This window comes from Camelus dromedarius, chromosome 15, assembly GCF_036321535.1.
Source record: "Camelus dromedarius isolate mCamDro1 chromosome 15, mCamDro1.pat, whole genome shotgun sequence".
In the NCBI taxonomy this organism is placed as follows: Eukaryota; Metazoa; Chordata; class Mammalia; order Artiodactyla; family Camelidae; genus Camelus; species Camelus dromedarius.
The window spans coordinates 42,299,369-42,322,879 of NC_087450.1; the positions used below are offsets into that span (position 1 = coordinate 42,299,369).

Consider the following 23,511-nt stretch of genomic DNA (forward strand, 5'->3'; position numbering starts at 1 on the left):
CGAAGTATGTTTGGGTAATTTCTTTCTGTTCCTTAGGTTATGTTTTGTTTCAGACTGGGATTTTTGGTTTATGTGTATGTATGGTGGGGTTTTTTTTTTTTCACGCTATACTGCATTTCTTTGCTTTGTCCCCACCCGCCAAACCCCCCAGCTCATTGATGTTTGCGTCGTTGCCCTGCAGTATTTTTTCAATTTGCCTTTCCTACTGACCCTGATTTAGGGTGAGTCAACTCTTAACCACTTTCCTAGCATGTTCTTTTTCTCCACCAGGCGTAGTTTGAGGGCTGGGGGGAGGTTCTGTGTCCTGTACACTTTCCTACAGCCTGGGAGCTTTGGCCAGGGCGAGGGTGGAGAGGCAGAGATGGCCTGAGGCTGGGAGTGGTCCTCATTAGAGTACCCAGAGTCTCTCCTGGATGCTCAGAGTCAGAGGGAAAACCGGGCTCCTACCTCTAAGGCATATGCAGTTTGGGAGAAGGCCCAATAAATAGGTAATTATAATAAGTGCCGTGACATAAGAGGAGAGGACACTTGCGGATTGCAGGGACTGGATTTCTCACCTTACTTTCAGTACTAGTGGTGGCAGTTTATTGTAAGAATGCCAGTTGTGTGTGGATTGGGATTAAGCCAGGTGAGGTCTGAAGTCCACCAAAAGCCATGGTAAGGAACTTGGCCTTGATTCTGTCTAGAGAATCTAACTATATTTTAGAAAAGTCACTCCAGCAGCAGTGTGAAAATTAAGTACTGATCTAAAGACTTACATCCCCAAAGCCTATCAGTTGGTCAGCTCTATAAAGAGGCCAAAGAAACACCTTTTGTCCTTGGAGCTGGGGCACCATGGACTGGAGAGGTTCCTGAAACAGGCTGACAGCCCCTACTCTTCTTTCTCCCTGAGGTGATTTCCTGAGGGTGATTTCAAATATCTTCAGCTTCTGGGCAACAGGTGAGGAACACCCAGCTTCCCCTCCCAGAGCTATTCCCTTGTGGGCCTCTGGAGATGCTTTCTAGAGCGGCCCAGATGGCAGCCAGGGCCAGAGTCTGCACATCTGGATAATATATCTCAAGGTTTTTGTCTTTCCAGCACAGCACAGAGCAGGGACCAATTCTGGGGTCCCTTTGCACAGCACGCCTCATTACTGGGCTCAGCATGGGATGGGCAGACGCTGGCAGAGCTGGGGAACCGGCTTCGGCCCCTTAAAGGGTAGCTGAGAGGGAAGGAGGGAGGACATTATTGATTTCTTCCCTGCCAGGCAGGTCTGCCTTTGTGAGCTCATCATTTCAGGGAGGTACCCACTCCTCTAGACTGGACTTGAAAGCCAAGTGCTTCATAGGGCCCTGGGATGGCACTGGGTCCTTGATACTGTAAGCAGAAATTGGCATCTGTGTCTGCAAAGACAGTACTCTGGGGAGAAGGGCTTCTATCACATTGGAAAGGGGGACATCCATCCTCAAAATAGTTAAGAATGCCTCTCTATCTAACCCTACACTTGACAGGTAGGGAAACTACCCAGAGACCCAGTGAACAGAGTGATTTACCACAGGATACAAGGTAATGACAGAGGGAGGTCTAAAAGCCAGATCTCATGGCTGCTTCCAGGAATCCTCACTGCCCCTCTGCTGAGATCACTCCCTGCCCCATGGGCACACCATGTCGTCTTCACTTTACTAACAGATGAAGTGGTAGCTACTATTTATCGAGTGCTTAGTGTGTGCACGGCCCAGTGCTCAGTGCTTTATTTAGTCTATTCGTTCACAAAACAGCATCATGATTTTACAGCATAGCCAGCCAAGGTGCAGTCAGCTGAGAAGGAGAGGTTCATCACTTGCCCAAGGTCACAGAGGCAGTCACTGGAGGAGAGAGATGGCACCCTCAGCTCTTTGAGGGCCTCCACTCTACCCAGCCCTCCTGTTTCAGTCCGATCCATCCCTCCAGGCTCAAGCCAGGACTCGCCCCCTCCCCGAAGTGACAGCCTGGCCTTGGCTGGTCTTCCCTCCTCTGCAAGTTCTTTGTAGGCAGATGGTCCTGGTTCAACTGCCAGTCCTGCGGCTTCCTTGACGGCTGCCCTCAGGCACATTTGCATCTCCTCCCCTAGCTCTGCTTGTGTATAATGTGGGAATCTTGGGGATGTTAAGAGGATTAAATGAGATAATTAACATCCATTGAGTCATTTATTTGACGAATATTGAAGAATCTACTGTGTGCCATGCAATATGCCAGCGATGATGGGCAAAACAGACAGGTTCTGCTCTCAGGAAGGTTATGGCCAAGTCGGAGAAGCAGGCATGAAATACATCATTAGACAACGGTACCTGGTACAGGCTGTGACTTCCACATTCTGTCAAAGATATGTCCAGGGTTCTAGGAGAGTACAGGAGGGGCTTTTTTTAGCGTCAAGGTTCATGGAAGGCCTCTTCAAAGACAGACCCTTAGTCTGAGAGCTAATGGGTGAATAGGAATGATGGGATGAAGAATGGTCCAGGCAGCGTGCATAGCAGGTGTGGAGACTTGCGACGGTGTGTTTGTTGGCTAGGATGGTCATTACAAAATACCACAGACTGGGTGGCTTAAATTGTAGAAGTTTATTTTCTTAAAGTTCTGGAGGCCTGCAGCTTAAGATCAAGGTGTTGACGGGGCTGGTTTTTCCTGAGGCCTCTCTGCTTGGTTTGGAGACAACTGTCTTCTCATTGTGTCCTCGCGTGGCCTTTTCTCTGAAAGTGTCTCCCCCTGTTTTTATAAGGACACCGGTCATACAGGATTAGGACTCCCCTCTGATGGCTTCAGTTTAACTTGATCACCTCTTTGAAGGCCCACATGCAGTCACATGAGTCAGGGCCTACCCATATAACCTCGCTGAACCTTAATTACCTCTCTAAAGGCCCTGTCTCCAAACACAGTTACATTATGAGGTATTGGAGACTTCAACAGATGAATTTGGGGGTGGGGCGGCAAAACTCAGATGGCAAACAGCTCACCTTGTTTTACAAGCTGAAGACAGGCCAGTGTGACTGGAGCCAAATAAACAAAGAGGGGAACGGAGGGTGGGGTGAGGCTGGAGGATTTGCAGGGCCAGATGAGGCAGGGCCCAGACAGAGTGGGGGTGGTGTTCTGAGTGCAGAGGGGAGCCACTGAGGGGTTTTTGAGCCAAAGTGGGAGAGGATCAGATGTCATCTTAAGAAGGTGATTCCTGGAAATGGGTTGTTGGGGCCAAAAGTAGAAATACGGAGTCGGGGCCTATTGCAGTCAGTATTCCAGAGAGGAGTCAGTGGTGGTGGGGTGTGGTTGTAGGAATGGGGATGGTGGGGGATGGATGGAGACATATTTTGGAGGTAGAGTCAGTGGGATGTGGTGAGGAGTAAGCTGTGCTGGGGGCTGGGGGAGTGGTACAGGTGATCCAAGTGAAGACGAGGGTGAGAGAGAAGGAGTGTGAAGGGTGACTCGCAGATCCCCGGTTGAGCAGCTGCACAGAGGGTGGTGCTCTTTCCTCCCGGAGGACAGACTGGAGGAGGTGCTGGTTGTGATGGGACGATCAGGAATTCCATTTGGGAGCTACTCAGGGTGGGAGGCTTGTGAGACACCCAAGTAGGCATCGCAGAATTGACATTTGTTGAATCTAGATTTTTTGAGCTGAGAAAAGAGATCTGGGCTGGAAAGATACATGGGGAGTTACCCACCTGTAGAAGGTTTTAAAGACGTGGGAACAGAAGTCACCTGTGATGAGCATCTAGTGACAACAAAAGAGGGACCAGGATTAAATCCACAGGTAGTTCCAATGTTTAGAAACCAGAGAGGAGGACAAGCCAGCAAAGGAGATGGGGAAGAGGCCAGAGGAGGAAGAGGATGAGAAAAAGCCCTAGAGAAAGGGCTTCTGGAGGCCAGGAGACAAGAGCATGCGATGGGAGCTTCCCCGGGGGTCAGAAGTTGCTGAGAGACCGAGGAAGAGAAATGTGCCAGATCCTGGCTCAGTGCTGGGCACCCAATCAACATGGGATCCTTTTCCTTGCCACTCTCTCCTTCTTAATTTGTTCTCATATTTCTGAATACTTGTTGCCTTTTCCCTCCGATTACACTAAGAACCCAAGAAATAATGAAATGAATGAAGAAGTGAATGACAAGGGCACCTGTGATGGGTAGTCTCCAGGGCAAGGTGTCACTCCTTGCATCTCCCTCCTGCAGCCCTGAGCATTGATTTTGTCCGAGGGCCAGGGCCAGGCTGGGTGCAAGCTTCTGGGAAGCCGATGGCTCCTGTTTAGCAGGGGGCCCTCTGGGAGCCACTTCGCATGCTCGTCAGGCATCCTGGCCTGAGCAGGACCTAGACAGTTCCCTTGGCTGCTGGTGCAGGGAGCCGCCTCCCCCAGCAGGTCGACAGAGTCCCTGTCGCCTTTCCTCCCCGAGCGGTGTCGGCTGCACTGTAATCACACAATTACGATGCCATTAAAATGTCACATTTGGAGAAATCCATATAAACAACGCATTAACAACCGCGTGAAAATTGTAGTCTTTACCTCTAATGACCCACTTTCTCTACACACCGCGCCCCCTCCCCCACCACAGCCTGGCTCGGCTGCCACGTTCCCCAGCCTTGCCTTCAGAGGCAGATAAGAAGGTGCAGTCTTCGCTGCCTGGAAAGCCTTAACGTTTCATGTGCTGGGAGAGGCTCTTTGATGGAGCTGAAGACAGTCAGGCCAGGGGGACCCCTGCGCTGAGCCACTTAGTGAATGAGACAAGAGGATGCCACGCCCGGTCCTCATGATGGAAGAGCCCTTGGAGAGAATCTGGTCCTTGGGAAACTGTGGAAAGAGGCGGGTGTTGAAAAACTTGAGGGTTGGATCCATGCTATTGGCTTTGACTCTCTCCTTTTGGGAAGAGATCAGAGACTTAACCAGGTTACTCTCACGGCATAAGGCATTTCTGGAAGGAATGTCCTGTCCAGGGGCTGTGGGCCAGTGGGCTTGGATCCCTGCTACTGTGAGACCAGCCTGAGAACCTAAGTGGGTTGAGAGGCATGGGGTAATAGGCCTGACACTTTTAACCTCATTCCTGGAATAGTGCTCTGGAAAAGTGGTGATACTGAATTTTCTTTGTCATCAGACTCTAACTTTAATACACTAAGGAAATGGATTTCTTAAAGGAATCTTGTAGTGAGTGCTCTTATGAAGTAAAACATAAACCAGAGCAGATCTGGCCAAGTGATTATTCTCTTCCCAGTGTATTCAAATTGCAAATCGGATTCCCAAGGAATCTCATTTGTGGTTAAAGTGAGAGTACGCTTTATTCCGAGGAAGCAAAAAAGACCACTGTGGATGAAAAGATGTGGAATTAGTGTAGGGGAGGTATTTTTACATTTTTTTAAATTGAAGTATAGTCGGTTTACAGTGTGTTAATTTCTGGCGTACAGCATAGTGATTCAGTTCTGCATACATATATATGTTCCTTTTCATATTCTTTGTCATTATAGGCTATTACAAGGTATTCAATACAGTTCCCTGTGCTACATACAGTAGGACCTTGCTGTGTATCTATTTTATATGTAGTAGTTTGTATCCACAAATCCCAAACTCCCGATTTATCCCCCCTCACCCTGTTCCCACTCTGGTGCCACAAGTTTGTTTTCTAGGTCTGTGAGTCTGTTTCTGTTCTGTAAATATGTTCATTTGTGTCATTTTTTAAATTGCACATATAAGTGATATATGGTATATGTCTTTCTCTTTCTGGCTTGCTTCACTTAGTATGACAGTCTCCAGGTCCATCCATGTTGCTGCAAATGGCATTATTTTATCCTTTTTTATGGCTGAGTAGTATTGAGTGTAGGAGAGGTTTTAAGCATCACTCTGGCACTTCCCATAGCTCTCACAGTTCAGAATTAACCTGCAGTGCAGAAAGGATCAGGCCACATGTAGGTGCTTTAAGGGGTGGCCAAGAATGGTTGGTGATGAGCATGTCATTTGGGAAGCAATGAAGGTGCTTCATGAGGTGAGAGGGATGCCCCAGTGGGTCTTGTTTGCATGAGCTAGGGCATTAGAATCCCTTCTTTATAGTTCATGCAAGGTCCACAGACAAGCCTCCCGAGAGGCTGTAAAGATGGTGTGTGTTTAGGACAGGCTCATAAGGATTTCTCCCAGTTTTTCGGCCCTCTGCCATTATCACTTGCCGTGTCGCGTGCAGCACTGAGTTTGCCCTTAATTCAGCAAGGCAGGCGTCCCACCCCCACCCAGATTCAGCAGCCATGACGCCTGCTTTTGACATAAAAAGAGCCTTTTTCACTAAAAGCCAGCCAGCGGCCCCCATGGAGTCCTGGGAGATAAAGACCTTTCACAGTTGTTCACGCTAGTCCCACACCTCCATATTCAGCAGCTGACCTAGTTTTGAGGGAGCTAGAGGGTATCTGGATGTCACCTTATTTACAGAGCGGATAGGAAATGAGTGAGCTCTGGGCCCGCACTGCACACCTATCTGGGGAGATCTAGCCCCCACCTCAGAGGCGCAGAAGAGAGGAACAAATTCTCCCTAGCCAAGAGCTTGATGCGTCTCGCTAATGTCACCTTTAGGGAATGAATGACAGGGCTTAGTGAGGGACATGACTCTGAAACTCTCCTTCTAGCCAGAAAATCCAGTTTAGTGCCTTTTGACCTGTGGATTAGGGGAGGTGTTTCCAGGATCACCTCAGCAGAAAGTATATGATGGGGCTCTGGGTGGGAGCTGCCTCCCCCGCCATCTCTAGGCAGGCACTGGCTCACTCCACTAATGACCCTCTGTCACTGCAGGTCCTGGTAAAGGATGTGATGGAGCCTACCTGCCTAGGCTTAATCCCCACACCTACGCTTACTAGTTATGTGACCTTGGCCAGGTCCCTTTAGTCCTCGAACCTCAGTTTCGCCTTCAGTAAAATGGGGTTTGTAATAGCACTTGCTGCAGGTTTGTTCTGAGTATTCAATGAGTCATTTTTTTAGGATGGAGCCTGGCACACAAGAAGTGCTACAAAACTACTGGTTGTGGTTGCTGCTGGACTGCTGTATCCAGTGTGCAAATTGGTGACCTATTCAAGTTGGTCCTTTTCCCTGACTTCCCACAGCCATGTCCATCTTGAGTTCTCCAAGGTCACCTTTGCCTGAGAAGAACCTAGAGGGAGATTTGGGGTGCTGCAGACCTTGCTGAATACATCCCTGTGAGGATTGCTGTAGGACCGGCCATCTAGCCCTGGGAAGCCAAGTCTCAGCGGACACAGAAAAGACCCTCTGGGGCTGAAGAGTCTGGAGGAGGAGAAGGGCCAGTGGGGAAACCCGACGCCCAGGCTCCTTGGCCAGATGGGAGTCTTGGGGGCTCAAGCAGGTTCAGGCTTCTGACCTCATCCTTGAGATCACTAGATCTCCCCCCGAGAATCACCTAGCACAGCTTCTGTGCCTGCCTCAGGCCTGCCCTCCACCCATGTGAAAAGGGAGTTAGCACAGAGGCCACACAGAGCTCAGTTCTAGCCTTCCAAGCTGGCAATAGATAATCTTACGTATTACATTTTTTACAAGTGGTGTTCTGGTTGTGTCATTTGCATGGCCCTGTGCTCAAACACAAATCTGAGATGGAGCCTTTGGAGGGAAGAGCCCTCCCTCTGGATGTTCGACTCCCAGGAAACACCAGCACTGATAATGACCTATTGCTTTCGTCACAGCGGGTCAGCAAGGAGGTGCATCCACTCACCGACTCACCTGAGGATGTAGTCAGAGTCCACATTTCTGCCACAGGGAAGGAAGAAGCTGACCGTAAACTCGCTGACTGTAAATTGTAAAATTGTACATTTTCTATTAGCATTCAGTCCCCAGAAGGAATAATAGTAACCACAGCAATGTTGACAATAATGTGTTACATATGCATTATGTTTGACCAAGCAATTTTTCCTGTCTTATCTCAGTCCTGAGACTTAATCTGGGCCTGTAAAGTTGTGTGGGGTAAAGATTAGTATGATGCTCTGGATGGCAGAAGAAACTGACCACCGGAGATTGAAAGGATATGTAGAGCAGAGCCGGGCTCGGGGCCGGCTTTCCCGACCCCCATTCTCTTAAGGCATTGACAGGACGGTCGAGAGGAATTACAGAATCATCTGTGGTGTGTGAATCCCCTTCTCTGCCCATCTCCACCTTCCCACACACCAGCACTCTTTGTGGCTGCATTTCTGTTCAGGTGAAATTGGCTTGAAATGTGCAAGGGCCCCCTTGAAGGAGAAGAGACATCACAAAAGTCGATGAACACTTTTCCCTTCGTTTCTTTCTTCCCGCCTTTATCTTTCTTTACCCTCTTCCTTTTATTCCGCCACTGTCCCCAGGTCGCCATTGGGTTGGCCTGCATGCTAAATTCACCCCATGGGCATATTTTGTTTCACCCAAAGGGGAAGTTTAAGGCAGTGTCACTAGGTAGATGTTGTGCAGTGCCTGCCAGGTCTTTACTCACATTTCTGTTCTCGGTGACTCTGAAAGCATGGTCATTTTTGACCCCTGCTTCACACCTTGGTTCAGTTCAGCCCCTTGAAAATTGCTTGTCACCACAGCTGTTCCATGAGGCTAATGAGATTTCTGATGATGTCTTCAGATATTTCTCAGCCTTGTACAGGTGAAGAGGGAGACCTCTTCGATCACTGGGAAGTCCATATCTTGTTTTTCGTGGGGTTTTCTTTACCTTCTAGAAGTGGCCTCTAGTAAGTGAGGCTCTGACCATGAGGTCCCATCTCTGTCCTGCTGGAGGCTGCTTGGACCAAGCTGTCGGGCCACCCCAGGAGGAGCTGGCCTCCTTGTCTCCTGCACCCCTGCCCTCGGAGAGGGCTGCAGCCTTACCCTGGCAGACCTGCCCTCAGTTTGATGAGGTGACTCTGCCCAAGACAATTCAGCCATCTATACCAGAGACAATGTGTTTCAGGGTCTGGTTCTGTCCAGCCCGCTTCCAGTCCCCTCTCCCTGGGTCCAGGCCCTGTCCTTGGTCTCTCCTGAGCACTGGCTCAGGCTCTTAGTGTGTGCTGTCCTCCAGCACTGGCCTCCTGGTGACAGGCACAACCACCCCCCTTGTGCCACCGTGCACTCCACCAAGTCCTCTTGCTCCTGAGCCCTGTGTGCTTACTCCCCCTGCCCTCCACCGCCCACATCTTGCTCTGTGGTTCCAGAGCTAGAAGGAACACAGGCTCCTCATGTTCCCATGATTGGTTTCCTGCTCAAGTCTTTCAACACAAAGAGGATGCAGAAATCAATTGTGGAGGTGGGGGCTGGCTCTCTCTCTATCCTCATGCCCACCAGCAACTGGGAGGTGTTCTTCAAGCAAACAACAAGCCATGAAGGAGCTCTGGGTTTGGTCTTTGGTGGTGGACTGTAGAGGGGGTTGGGTAGGAAGGGAGCAGACACGTAGCATGAGAGCTCTCTCACCCCGGCACGTGCAGGGGGACCAGACCTTCTTCCCCAGTCACGCCAATTTATACTTCCCTGGCACCTCCCTCTCAGGCTAATTAGTAAGCAAATTAATTTCCATATAAGGCTCAAATTGCCTGGGATTCTTTTCTATTTTCTATTCCAGAAACAAAAGCTGGGCTTCTGTCCATTCAGTTAATCACATTATATTTCACAGTTGGAGTTTTCAGGCAATTATAATAATTATCAGAAATTCTCTTCTTCCAGAAAGCTCGAAGCATCCCCCAAAGCTGTATTTTGCATGTGGTAGGCAACTGGGAAATAGGTGATGAGTATGTTTATTGGGGCAGTGGCAGGGAGGAGAGAGCTGGGGCAGGGGTGGCTCTTGTCACAGACTAAACGAGACTAAAGCTAGTAATAGAGAGGGTCTAGGTGTGGCGTCCAGGCTGTTAGACCCATCTTCTAGGCACCTGGCTCTTGAGGGAGTGGGGGTGAGAAGGAAAGTGGGGGAAAGAGACGGAAGGAGGTAGAAGAGAAGAATAAACTCATCCCCACTGAATTACCTACTACCTCATTTGGTCTGAGAAATGGCCCTTTCCTCCTCTATTATATGTCCATTCCATCTATCAAATTCTTTAAAGAGTGACTTTCATATAATTAATACTAACCATTAAACTACAACATTGAAGGAGCAATTGCCTAATTCTGAGGAAAATTTAAATTTATTACCAGCACCCGAGATAAAATGAATACTAAAGAGAAGGAGAGAAAACTGTGCGGAAGATAAATAGAAAGCCAAGTGGGATATTGACTTGATCCTTCTCCAGTGCAGGGTAATTTGGCTTCTAAAGTGAGTTAGATCATAATAAATTAAATTTAGATTTCTGCACATCAGTTAAATAACTCCCAAGACAGAATTCCAGTGAGAGGAAGAGGTGATAATACATGGTGGAAATATTAAAATGGAGATCTTATCTAATAACCCATAATTGATGTGCTTGTCCCTGGATGAGGGAAGAGGATTTTGCAGCTCTTTCCTTTGTCGTGAGCCCAGTTGGGTGAGTGAAGTGCTGGCGTGCCCCTCCCTCGCTGTTTGAGTTGGTCCTACTCTCTGCGGGGAGTCTATTACCAAGAGTCACTCCACTCCCAGACCATTCACACTAGGCGGGACTTGCATAGCAGTGTTAGTGTGATGAGGGGCTATGCTGTCCTCTCCCCACTCTTGACTGGCCCTTGGATAAAAAAGTCATTTCCTGTCTGAGTGGACCGTAGTGCAACTACAGATACAAGTACGAGGCACAGGGATGAGCAAATCCTTGTGCATTCTTGTAACTGCCCAGCAGGGGGAGCTAAGCGGTCCTGTTGATGAGTGAAACACCTGGTGATGGGGAAGGAACACAAGCTTTGAGGTCTGAAGTCCTGGGTTAGAGTCTCAGTCGTGAACTCACTACCTATGTGGTCTCGAGCAAGCTCCTTTCCTTTCTCGAGCCTCAGTTTCCCATCTGAAGAATGGGAGCAACCTACCTGGGCTGCCAGCTGCCTAGGGGTAATATAAATGAGATGTTCCACTGAAAATGCTTTGAAGATTGAAAACATTTCAGTTTGGCCTATTTGGTATTGACTTTTAATCGTGATTCTGCTTTTTTGTTTCTAAAAATTATGCTCAGTTCTTCTTTTGTTCTTTGCTCATTTTTTATTCCACATTTTAATCTACATATGCTTAATTTTGTATCTGTCATTCCTGCGTCTGAATTTCTCGGCAGATCAGCATATGTCGTTCATAGTTTCCACTGACTCTCCCTTATAGTGACTCGTTCCCTTGTGTGCCCGATCACTTTTTATTGCGATTTCATCTTTTGGCAAGCTATGTGGGAATCCTGAGGGTCTACCTGGAGATGCTTTCTGCCAGATGGGATTGATTGCCTCTGCTGGGAGCCAGGTTACAGCTGATCTGAGACCACTTAGTCTCCCTTCTTGGCCTTAATTCTGGAAGACTCAGATCAATTTCTCTACCTTTTAGGAATCCGGCTTTCCTTTCTCAGTGACCTTTGCCCTCAGGGCAGCCTCACATGTTGTCTTTACTCATCTTTCAACTACCCCAGCTCTGGCTTCAGCACCCTGCATTCTTCCCTGGCCTTACCGCTCCTCTCATGGTGAAGATTTTCCTAATAGAAAGCCCAGCAATGCATTAAAAACCATTGAGATTTATGCAGGATCTGGCTGTAGTTTTAGCATGAAAGTCCTCACAAGTATCTGGTCTGCCATGGTCCTGGAAACAGAAGCCCCCAGCAGAGGGGAGGCAGGGGCACTCGGGGTGGTGCTGGGAACCTAGTGGCTGCAGTCCTGGAGGATGAAATGCATGGAGATTAGACACCCAGGCTGTACAGCTGGTGTAGAAACTGAGCCTATGGGCTTCGAGACACACTTCTCAGTTGGGTGAACTTGGGCAAATTATTTATCCTCCCAGTGCTGCAGTTGGAGATTGGGGATTCCTCATTTGGAGATTGGGAATGCCATTTTCTGTTGTATATTTGGTTTGTAACGGTGAGAGAGCATTTGGGGTACCCCTCCATCACTCCTTCCCTCTTAGGCTCTGGCACGGGGAGCCGGGATGGGTAGTTTCGTGTGCCCATTAAATGGCAGGCATGATCAGAGGCACAGCACTTTCACAGAACAGCTTCCATTCGGGAAACCTGGATATACAAGTTAGACTCTATTGTGGGCAATGACTTCCTTCTCGTTCAGCACATATGGAAGGGTTTTCCATCCAGTGTTTGAGTTCTGTGATGAGCCCCACCTGACTTCATTTAATCTTGTTCTCCTGGACCTGGTGGATGCTTTGCTCTCCTCTGTGTCATTTTTTCTGAGTTGCAAGTTTGATATGATGAAACTGGGGGTTGGGGGCTGGAAGACTTGGGGGACACAATAATTGCCACTGGATATCTGAAGGGTATGAGAAAGAAAGCTCAGATTTGTATCAAATATGCCCAAGCATAAAGCCAGCCCCCAAAGGGAAATATTCCCAGGAGGCATATTCTGGTTCAATATTAGAAGAAAACTTCTAGGATTTATGGTCCTCTGAAGCTTGGAGTGGGCTTATTGGGACCTCTGTGGCCCTGGCTGGACCCAGAAGGGATGTCCGCTGCACAGTGGACTGTTAGCGCTGGAATTTCAAACATTGGCTGGATAGATGAATTATAAATTATATCATCTTTAAATAGTAAGTTTGATCATTTTTTTTCCATTATGACCTTATCCTGTGTGTTAACCTGTCACATCGCCACCTCCCTGTGGGAATCTGCCTACAGAGTTTCCCTTTCCTTGCCCTGGCTATCAGGATCAAGCCCGCTGCTGGGGGGAGAATGACTGTCCAGAAAGTGGAGTGAAGAGCAGGTGGGGGGAAGGTGGAAGGAGAGGAAAGGTGAAAGTCATCCATTCATAGAGAAAGACCCTAGTAATGAACTGGCCTGACAAAAATGGTGGGAAACACAGAGATAGTATTCAAAGATGATCCAAGAAAATGGCATTGAGGCTGTGACAAGGCAGAGTCACCGAATGGTTGAAAGCATGGGAGTTGGAGCTAGGCTACCTAGACTCAAGCCTGGCTCTAGGACTCACTCCCTGTGTGACATTGGGAAAGTTACTCAACCTCTCTGTGCTTCAGTTTCCCCAGCTGTAATGGAAATGGTGATATTGGTATCTCTTATCGTGGGGATTACATGTAAATATTGAGGACGTTGGGATAGGTGCCCCCTCAAGCTGTTAGCTGTTTGTAGTGGGTGAGTCTGAGACGTTCACTTCAGGATGAGGCGCGGTTCAGAGGAGGACGGACGCTTTATCAAGGGCTAGAGATCTTCTCATTTTAAAGTGAAAAGGAAGAGGATTGAGTCAGAGAGATCCAGTAGTAGCAAACTGGGGAAGGAAGGGAGGGAGACAGAAACATGAGTGGAAAATAGAGGCAGCTTCAAACCCTAACAGAAGGCAGGGCTACACCCGTGATTCCTGAGCCGAATAATCAGCTTGACATTAAAGTGAGATAAAACAGGCCAGGGGAGGATGGAGGACTAGGGATTCAGGATTTCTCACATTAGGAAGTGCAGTGGGAGGAAAGAAATGAAGCAACTTAACAGATGTGCTTTTGAGCTTTGGTTTTCAGTGCCAAATTATTTAAGCGTGGGTCTTAGCCAGGGGCTTGGCCAACTTAATCAGATATTTTCTATTTAAAAGATCGTCTTTGTTTTTGTCTGTGGCATCATACTCATCTTTTGAAACACACCCAATCTAGACTGAATAAATTCTGGTCAGAAAGCCAAGCAGGGGCAGCTTGGCGGCCCCGTGGGAGTGGGCCCTTGGCGGGTCTCCTGGCTCTGTGTTCTCGTTTTGGAGAAGAGCCTCACTTCCCGTGCTCGGAAGGTTTGTGAAGGTGAGAATGCACGTTCAGGTTTCCTGGATGCTCACACGAGCCAAGAAGCAACAAATCCAAAGCAGGGGTACAGTGTACTGTGCTCTGGGCCCTTAGAAGCTGCATGTGATGAATTGAAGAGCTTGGAAGCTAACTCCAAATTAAGACTGGAAGTATCTGGTGAAGTCAGTGTCCCTTCAGAAATCCCGGGAGGACCGTGGTCACTCTATTCTGGGGTCAGTCAGGGCTGCAGTGGCTGGCCCTTCCTGCAGGGACAACCCCCACTCCACTCCTCAGGGGGGTCTTTCTCTGGCCTCTCGCCTTCGGCAGAGAGGACATCCCTTGTTCTGTCTGTGATAAATGGAACAATCTGATAACAGATGGTGGGAGGCTCTGGGGAGATTCAATGGGTGGTCCCTTCTCTTACTAGCTGTCCAGCATGGGCACTCCCTCTTCCCTCTTTAAGCATATCCCGCCCTGTCCAAATGGGGGTTGTGTGCAGATTCTGTGACAATACCTGCAAGCTGCTTTGTAAAACAGAAATTACTATTCAAATGGTAGTGTTATTTTAAACACAGCTTTACCATTGTCTAATACATCCAGATATCATTATTGGAACAGCAAGCTCCCAGTGCAGGGAGATCCGCCCAGTGGCACCAGCTCTGCACACGAGACCCTCTGAGGGAGCAGTCTCCTCCAAGGATGCCCTCCACTGGCCATTCAGACAGTTTGTCTTGCCAGCCTGGCTGCTGCTCTGGCTCGAGGCTCTCTGGAAGCTAGCTGAGTTCTTGTGGCACCATCTCCATGGATGACAGGGGTGCTTAGCTTCCCTTAGGGTGGCGATTGCCAGGCCAAGCATACCGCCCTGCCTGGTGCCCCTTTGGCCCTGAGCCCCATCTGTGTGAAGAGTAGGAGTTGGGATGAGGCCAAGAGGTTGGTTGTGTGCCCTCTCTCTTAGCTCTGATGCCTCTCTGTGGTGCCGGCCCCCCCAGCTGCTTCTCCAGCTGATGGATGGAACCATCCCCCCGGGCCCCAGCGGGCTTCCCCTCCCACCTGGTTAAAGGACCGAGGTCACCTCCCTACTGGTCTCTTCACAAAGTTCTCTTCCCTCCACTTCCATCCTACACATGCAGCTGCAGACAGTCTCCCCTGACCTGCTTCCTATGGGACCAGCTGCATTCCAGGGTTTTCTTTCATTCATGCTCTCTTCGCAGTCCACACCCTGGCCTCCCCATCCCTGAGCCATTCTGCCTTTGATCTGGACCTTCACTGCACATGTGCTTTCCTTCTGCATCTCTTCTTAAGCAGAGCAAAATCCCGGCTCATCTTTCAAGCCCTAACTCATTTGATGCTTCTTCTGGGAAGCTGTTCCCATTTTCCTCTCTCCTCTTTTGGAGGTGTCTTCATTCCCGTCTCTCTGCCTTCCATCTCCACATCTCCCCTCCTTGACCCACGGCACCATGAGGGCTCACAACTTATTTTGAGAATTGCAGTGAATTCAACTGGGTGCCAGCCAGCAGAAGACAGTTCACGACCCTCTAACCTTTCCCAAAAGAATGGGATGTCAGAGTGGCCCTGAGGTCATGTTCCAGGCACAGGTGACAGCTGTCGGGCTGGGACATGGCACAGCCCAGGCTGCGGGTTTCCTACCCCCTCACATTCCCCCATGTAGCAACAGTATCACAGGACATTAATAAAATCAATTATTGGATAAAAATCACTGGTTTCCAATGCTTCATTTTGTGCTATTAGCAGGAGAATGCTGTTTCAAAAGGAGATAACAGAGAGAGAGAGAGAGAAAGGGAGAGATCAATTACCAGATAAGATCGCGTGGTGCCTGAGATGAATGTGCTCGCGGGCAAGCCGCCCCCCTTACCTGCCATCCGTGGGCTGAGCGCCTGCACTGCTGTCTGCAGCGCCTGCCTGGGGCCTTCCAAGTGCAGAGGGGCATCCTGGTTAACAATGGGTGGGTGGTACCCAGGCAGCTTCAGATACTTGCACGGCCACAAGTGTCAGTTACACATGAATGAACATCTCATTCTTGGTGATGATGCCAGCCCCAGGGCTGCAGCCTGCATGGTCCAGGTCAGAGCCTGGTCAATAGGTCCTTCCAGACACAATGTTCTTTTGGCTTTGATGAACCAGAAAGGTCTGAGCTTTGTTGATACAGACTGGCTCTCTCTTAGTGGGAGAGAAGGGAAGCACCCAGCATGCCATGGCCCTAAAGCCCACACACCTCCTGTTGTCCATACAAAGGGTCTCGTTGGCTGCGGAGCTGGGGTGGGCGGAGTGGAGGAGGCAACTCGAGCTCTGGGCAGGAGCTATCCCCTCCCTGTATCAGTCCCCCTGCGTTGTATGTATGCACTGGAGGGCCCAGGAGACTGAGCTCTGCTTTGAGCTCTGCCTCAGTCCACCTGGACGACCTCAGATAAGCCAGTAACCTTTCTGAAACCTCACCTTCCCTCCTCCCCATAGGGTCTTAGGGAGGACAAAACAAGATCGTGAATGCAGAAACCGCCTTCCACATTCTAAAGTGCTGTCTCCTCGTGTGGTGAGGGTGATTGCTTGCTCCCCTATGGATGCTTTTTAAAAATAATCAGATTCCTGGGATGGAGGAATAATGGAACACACAGGGCATCCATCTGGTGGGTAGCACACCATTCTAGATGGATCGCCGACTTCCCATCGCTGCCTTCCTTAAGCAGAGGAGGGAGTGACCATCATTGTGTACCTACTATGTCTCAGCCTCCAAGCCAGCACTTTTCACCAGGTGTTCTCGAATTACCCTGGAGAAGTGGCCTCTGGGGTTCATATTCTAGAATCTAAGTCCCAGCCCTGACGCTTCCTAATGGTGGGATCTTGAGCAAGGTACTTGGGCTACTGTGGCTGCTTCCTTATCTGTGTGGTGGGAGTATGACCAACATCCATCTCCTAAAACTGCTATGAGGATCACACGAGATGATGTGAGTCCGGGTACCTAGCAGAGTGCCTGGTATATGAGCGCAGAACTCAAACGGTACCTGCCATTGTCGCCGTCATTCTGTCTGTTGTTGTTGCTGATGGTTTAATGAACATCCGACACCTCTGCCCCCATCTTTGAGCTAAACCTCGCCCGCACAAGCCTGGTCCCTGTGGCTGGGCACTGACGGACAGGGGGGGGCTGAGAGCCAGAAGCCATTCTCACAGACTTCCCATTCATGTCATACAGATTTCGGATGCTGACTGGGATGACCTGTGGGACCAGTTTGATGAGCGGCAGTATCTGAATGCCAAGAAGTGGCGCGTCGGTGATGATCCCTATAAGCTGTATGCTTTCAACCAGCGGGAGAGCGAGCGCGTTGCCAGCAACCGGGTGGTCCCGGACACTCGCCTTTTAAGGTACTTCTTCCCGACCCCTCCCCACAGTCAAGACTGACCCATAGCAGGCTTGATTTGTGCAGTGCCCAGTGCCATGAATTGGGGCAGGCCAACTCTTCATTGCCAGTTGGACACCAAGGGGTCTGTGATGTGGTAAATCACCCTGTCTGTCCTGCTTATTGTCACGAGCCATTCCAAAGCGTCCCGTGGAGTGGGCGGGCAGCCTCCTGCGCCTGCACCTTGCCCCTCTTACCTGGTGGTCACCCTGAGCCCACCTGCCATGAAATCACGGAGCACTAAACACCCTCCAGCCAGGGCCTGTTTTCCCCTGGCAGATTCCCAGGGCTGGGCCTGGCTTTCAAACTGGGAGGGGCAGGATGGGCAGGCCCCTGGGAAGTCAGGCCAGCGGTCTCTTCTGTTGCTGGGAGAGGTCCTTCCTCTGACAGACTGACACTTTGCCACGTGAGAGGAGAAGCTGGCGGGGCCTCTTCACTTGCCATTGGGTCCACTGTCTGCTTCTAAGCAGGCCTTTGACATGGTCCATTCTGCCATCCCCTTGGTCAGGCCATATCTTCAGATGGTTGCAGAGATCAGGCCTGGGGCAATATGGAAGGCTTTGTTTCCCAGCAAAAAGAGGCTTTGTAAGGGCACTTTGCCTCATTTCCAATCTTTCCTAGGGTCATGCCAGCCCTTTGCTTCCCGGGGAGGCCTGAGGAAACAGATCAGTCTCAGGCCAGCACCTCCCACATTAGCCTCCAAGCTGGGAGGTGCAGCCATGTCCAAGACCCATGACGGTGTGTTTCCTGTCTGCTGCCGGAAATTGATGTTGTAACCAGAATAGCAAATGGGCAAGCTTGGGGTTCGAGGGGCTTGAAGGCAGTGTTGAATTGAGAGGCTGTAGGACTGCTGTTAGCTTCTTAAGATTTCTGTATTTGTTTGGACTTCTGGGTACCAAATTGTGGACACTGGGGTTTAGACACAAGACAGTAATAATTGTCAGTCAGGTGGTGCTTAAGTTGGGAATATGTGAAAGCTGGTGGACCTAGTCTCCCCAACGAGGCTGCACAAATCAGAAACCATGACTTAGGCAGTTCGTGTCCCAGGGAGGGGCTCAGCTGGTCCTGGTTAATCACCATCATTTCTAAGAGGAGCTGGAGTCCTGGTTTCCCCATGAATAAAGCCAGGGGGCTGAACTGGATGGGATCTGTGGCTTCTTCTAACTCTGGGAGTCTGCGAACTTAACGCTCCTGTTAAGGTACCCGTGAGACACTTCCTTACCGCGGGGCCTGGGAGTGCCCTATAACCAGATACCTGGGGTATGGGCTCTACCCAGAACACTCTCGCTGTTTGCCTGAGAGCTTCTTAAAGTCAGAGTCTTATATTGTTCCTATTAAAATTCCCCAGCACTAACCCTAGTCCTTAGCACCTGATAGGCTTGTTAGAAGTGCAAATTCTTAAGCTTCCCTCCAGAACTACTGAGTGAGGAACTCTGGGGGTGGAGCCTGGCAATCTCCACCAGCACCACCAGTGATTCTGACACCCGCTCAAGTTTACCAACCGCAGAGCATCAGCTAGCACTGTGGCTTCCCTTTGTGGAGACTTTGTGTCCATGGGTGGGTTGGTCCAGCCAAAAGTTCCTGAGTAGAAAGGAGAGGTCTCCCTGCCTCCGGGCTGCAACCCTCTCCCTCTGTCCAAGTGACAGGATTGCTTCACCCACTGGGGAGACCTCTGGCTTCCCTGGGTCCTTCCTGCCCCTCCTCTTCCCCCAGTTTCTTCAACCACAGGTTCTATATGCTGCCATCGTCTTGACAGTTGGCATCACCTTTACCAAAAAGCTCCTACTGCGGCCATTGGCCCACCCTGGACTCCTGGTCCCTTTGTGGTACCCCACCCCACCCCCACCCCCACCCCATGGACAAAGCTCCCCTCTCCCTGTCGGTGTTCCCATCATGCCTTGCAGCTGAGGTTCTACTAGGTATGACACCAGTTGCCCTCTAGGGGGAGTAATCTTAGATGTATGATAGGAATTCAATAACTGTTGAACAAATGAAAGGGAGAAGAAGCCTGAGAAGACAATTGACTGCTCTTCTTCCCAACTGCCTTATGAGTACACAGGACAAGAGAAGCTAGAGGAAGCCCCCTCCTCCATGTCCTTCCATCCTCAGGAGCTTCAGATAAGGGATCAGGAGAACAGCCTCTGTTAAAGGAAAAAGGCCTTTCCCCTTAAAGAGTTCTCATTAACGAAAAGAGAAGTGTGAAGAAACAGCCTGTGGGAGGGGTCTGAGCTTATTAAATTTGCTTCCAATTTTCCTACCACAGTAATTGGACTGTGATTTATAGGATGCGTTTGGACAGTGCCTGAAACAGAGAACTATTAGCTGAGCATGAGAGCAGGCATTGCGGAGAGAGCGGGCACTAGGGGGATGGCTTACGAGTCCAAAGATGCAGCAGGTGGAGTGAGGAGGGGAGAAGGAGGGGAAGGAGGGAGGCTGCTGTGGAGGTTTCCTCCCAACAGCCCGTTGTGCTGATTGAAAAGCCACATGCGTTGGCAGTGTGGAACCCCCGACAAACAGGTGGTGGCGGGGCGTCATGTGATAGAAGCCCCAGAGCGGCCGGGAGCTGGATCCCCTATGTGGAATGGAACGGAGTCACCATCTTTCTCCTGGGCCTCTGCCGCATGGAGCCCATGGTACTTTGTGGAGGACAATGGGGTCTACCTGGAGCCTGGGATGACCTAGGTGAGGAGTAGGAGACGAGGTGGGGCAGGCTTTGAACTCCCCATTCCAGGGTTTTTGGGGGCCATGGGGTGATGCTCACCCCCAGGATAGTTTAAAAAGTGAGTGTCTACACTTTCCAGTGGGTCTACTCCTTTGCCCTTTGGGGTCACCAACCTTCCTGTGCCCACCCCACCCCTTATGTAACATTTGACATTTTCACCATCTTGAGATGGAAACCTGCTGTCTTACGTCTTCAGACGTGTCTTTGCTGCGGCTCAGGCTCCCCATCCCCAAGTCGATCCCTGTGAGAAGGGTGGGGACGAGGTGACCAGCAATGGTCCTCTGCCCGTCCCTGCCCCTCTCTTAGCTTTGTTTTCTCATCTGTAGTTGGACTAGATAACCTCAAAGCTTTGTCATTGCGTGAGTGCCACCTGATTGTAGATGGATTTGTTCTTCGCGGTTGGTCTCTCTCTGGATATAAACACGTACATACACACTGCTTTCCCACCTGCCTCATGTAAACACAACACGGGGCGCCTCTTTGGGGCATCCTAGTTCCAAATTTCCCCCCTAAGGCCCATAATTCTGTTAACACAGACGAGAGCCTTAATTTCCAGGGCATGACCCAGGTCCCCTGAGGTCACGAGGATGAAGAGACGTGGCTGCCTGTATGGAGTGGGGTGGGGTGGGAGGGGTGTGCCATAAATAACTATTTCAAGTAAGGAAGAGACAGAGTCTAGCTGGGGGGAGTCTGAGAAGATTTCCTGGGGGAGTTCTGTTGTTTATAAAGCATTGACCAGTCCAACATAGTTCTCATTTTCCAGTCCTGTCGCCCCCACCCCCGTCACCACATTCTGGTGACAACAGCTGGATTTGCTGTCATCCAAGTGGCACATAAAACGTCTGGAAGACATGAAGCCATTAAATGGAGGCACACCCCTGAGAAGGGGGGAAATATTTTGATAAAGCACATGTGTATTTTCGCTGTTCCCTAGCAATGCATATTATGGGCTTGCTTTCATTGCAGGAGAGCAGGTGGTGGGGCAGATGCGCCCGTGAGCTGGGGGCTGGGGCACTGAGAGCTGGGAAGCCTCATTAGGTCCCCTCCCCCTGGCCAGGCTGGGCTTGATTGTTCCCCTTGGCATATCCTCCCGGGCTCTGTCCAGCGCGGTGCTAAATGGTTCAAACAGTGGGATGCCCATCACTTGCCTGGAGGGAAAATTCCACACTTCGATACATCTCACCAGGAAGACATTTTTCCTTTGCTCCTTTTCATCCTGGGAAATGAAGGGGCCATGGCCCGGTCTGGGATTGCATTTCTCCCTCCTTGTATTTACTCGGTCAGAACGGCTGCCAAAGATCATCATCACCTCTCTCCGCGTACTCGTCACTTAACAGTAATAGGATAAAAATCTTTATAGCTGGAATGGCTAAGCATAAAAAATGTTCATATTCCCTCAGAGTCAAGGCTATTCCACTAGCTCAGCACAGAGTTGGTGATTCCACATCAAGATGGAGGGGAGGGGAGGGGAAACCTATCACAGACACTTAGCTTTGCAAACTAGCTCGCCCATCTGCTGCGTCCTGGTCCCCCTGTGCGCCATTTTTCAGTGCAGGAGTTTATGCGCCTGCTGGCCCTGGCTCTGAGAGGACTTCACTCCAGGGCATCTCAGTTTCAAGGAGCCTTGGAAGGGGGATAGTGGGAGAAGTTTCCCAATACGCTGGAATGTCTCAGCAGGAGAACTGCATCTGCTGGCTTGGGTACCGCTGTTTGCAGAACGACCTGCAGGTCCTGGGAGTGGGTTCTCACCAGGGTGAGGGGAGAGAAAGACCACAGAGACTGGAGGACCAGGGGCCTCTGGGCCAGGATTCCTTTCACTTTCTCGGGTCCCCTGTCCCTGGTGTGCTGCCCTTGCAGGCCCCTCCCCCGCCTGCTCTGTGAGTTTCACACAGATTTCGTGAAGGGGCAGCTCTTCAGTTTTTGAAAGGGGACACGTCCAGAAAAGCTACTGATGAGAATTCATCTGGACAAACGGCCTTAGCTAATGTTTTCTCCCACCTTGTTTCCTGGTTAATTCCCACCAACCTGACGTTGCACTGTGCGTCTCACTCACTCACTAATTTTCCGGTTCATCTGCTCATCCATCCACTCAGCACATTTACTGAACACTAACCACGTGCCGAGCTCTGTGCTAGGAACTGGTCCCCATTCTCCAGGTGCTCACGGTCTAGTGGGGGAAATCCACCTGGGACTGATTCCTGATGCTCAAATGTGAATTGCCCTGAGGCCATAGCCTTAATTTTGGAGTTAATGCACAGCATCCCTGTCCTTGATTTTTAAGCACCCATCTCCTGCCCTTTCCCTGGTTTGGGTGTAGCTATTTCTGTCTTGGCCATGGCACAAAACACAGCAGTTAGGAACTTTTCAGTAGAAAAAAGAGTAAAGGAGCAAGGCTGGTATGTGTTCTCAGGAACCGAGATTCCCCAAGTGAGCAAACCCCCAGCTGGATGATCAGAAACTACCTTCGTGCCCCGCACAAGCCACCAGCCCCTCCTCACCTGACAGTCACTCCCCAGGGGAAGAGTGTTCACTTACGCTGGCCTTGAAACTAAGTCCTGGAGCTGAGGGCCAGTAAACCAAGGGGGAGGTGGGATCGTTTCTCTCTCCTCTCAATTATCTTTTTTTTTTGAAAATTAGGTTTTGGGTGTGCACTTTTAAAGGTCGAAGGCTGAGGAGGAAGCCCTGGATTTGCGTTCTGGGTTCTGAGGGGTTCTCTCTAGCGTGCTGAGGGGCACCAGGGTGGCTGGAGTTCTAAGAGGGGGAGGGAGAAGGCATTGATGAGTTTGCTGCCTGTTTCTTTTTTCTTTCTTTCTTTCTTTTTTTTTAGTGGGGGAGGTAATTAGGTTCACTTGTTTCTTTTTGGTGGAGGTTTTGGGGATTCAACCCAGGACCACCTGCATGCAAAGCAGGCGCTCTACCACTGAGCTGCACCCTCCCCCTTGCTGCCTGTTTCAATACAGCCCTTGCCTGTTACTTGGGCTGTATTGAATCCTTCCAGTTTCATGGCTATTGAAAGATTCCTGCAAGACCAAAATATGTCCCAGGATGAGGATCTCTCTTCATCTTCTCTTAAAGTAAATTTTCTGTCAAAGTATCACATCCATCCTGGAAAGCTCATACTTGGTACATGTACAGCTTGAAGAATTTTTCCCAAGAGAAGTCACCCGTGTTCCTACATCAAGCACCTCGATCAAGGACAAGGCCTTCAGTTTGCCAAATGCTGCCTTTGTCCCCTGCCCCTACTCCCCACCGTAACACTGCCTGGCCTTCAAATGCCATAGACAAGCTTTGCCTGTTCTCGAACCATTTATAAATGGAATTACACAGTCTGTCCTTGGTGTGTCTGGCTTCCCTCAAAATATGTGTGTGAAATCCAGCCACATGTTGCAAGACAGTTTGTTCATTCTTGTTGCTGAATAGTATTCCTTTGTAGGAATATATTACCATTTATATATCTATTCTACTGTTAATGTTTGTTTGAGGTTTTTCCAATGTGGAATTCTTCTGATTAGAGCTCCTGTGAGTAACCTTGTGTTGGTCTTTTGGTGAACAGGCGTATGTGTTTCTGTAGGGTGTATCCATGGCAACTTTTCTAGAGA

At 49.9% G+C, this 23,511-nt stretch overlaps 1 protein-coding gene across 2 annotated transcripts in view; it reads left to right on the forward strand.

The window, feature by feature from the left end:
* The window catches only part of GALNT14 (polypeptide N-acetylgalactosaminyltransferase 14), a 191,880-nt gene that overhangs the window by 106,635 nt on the left and 61,734 nt on the right, over positions 1-23,511 (forward strand). For both annotated transcript variants that reach the window (XM_010987767.3, XM_010987766.3), the window contains exon 2: positions 16,986-17,155. In XM_010987767.3, coding sequence (XP_010986069.1) covers positions 16,986-17,155 — 170 coding nt within the window. The remainder of the gene's footprint in view (positions 1-16,985; positions 17,156-23,511) is intronic.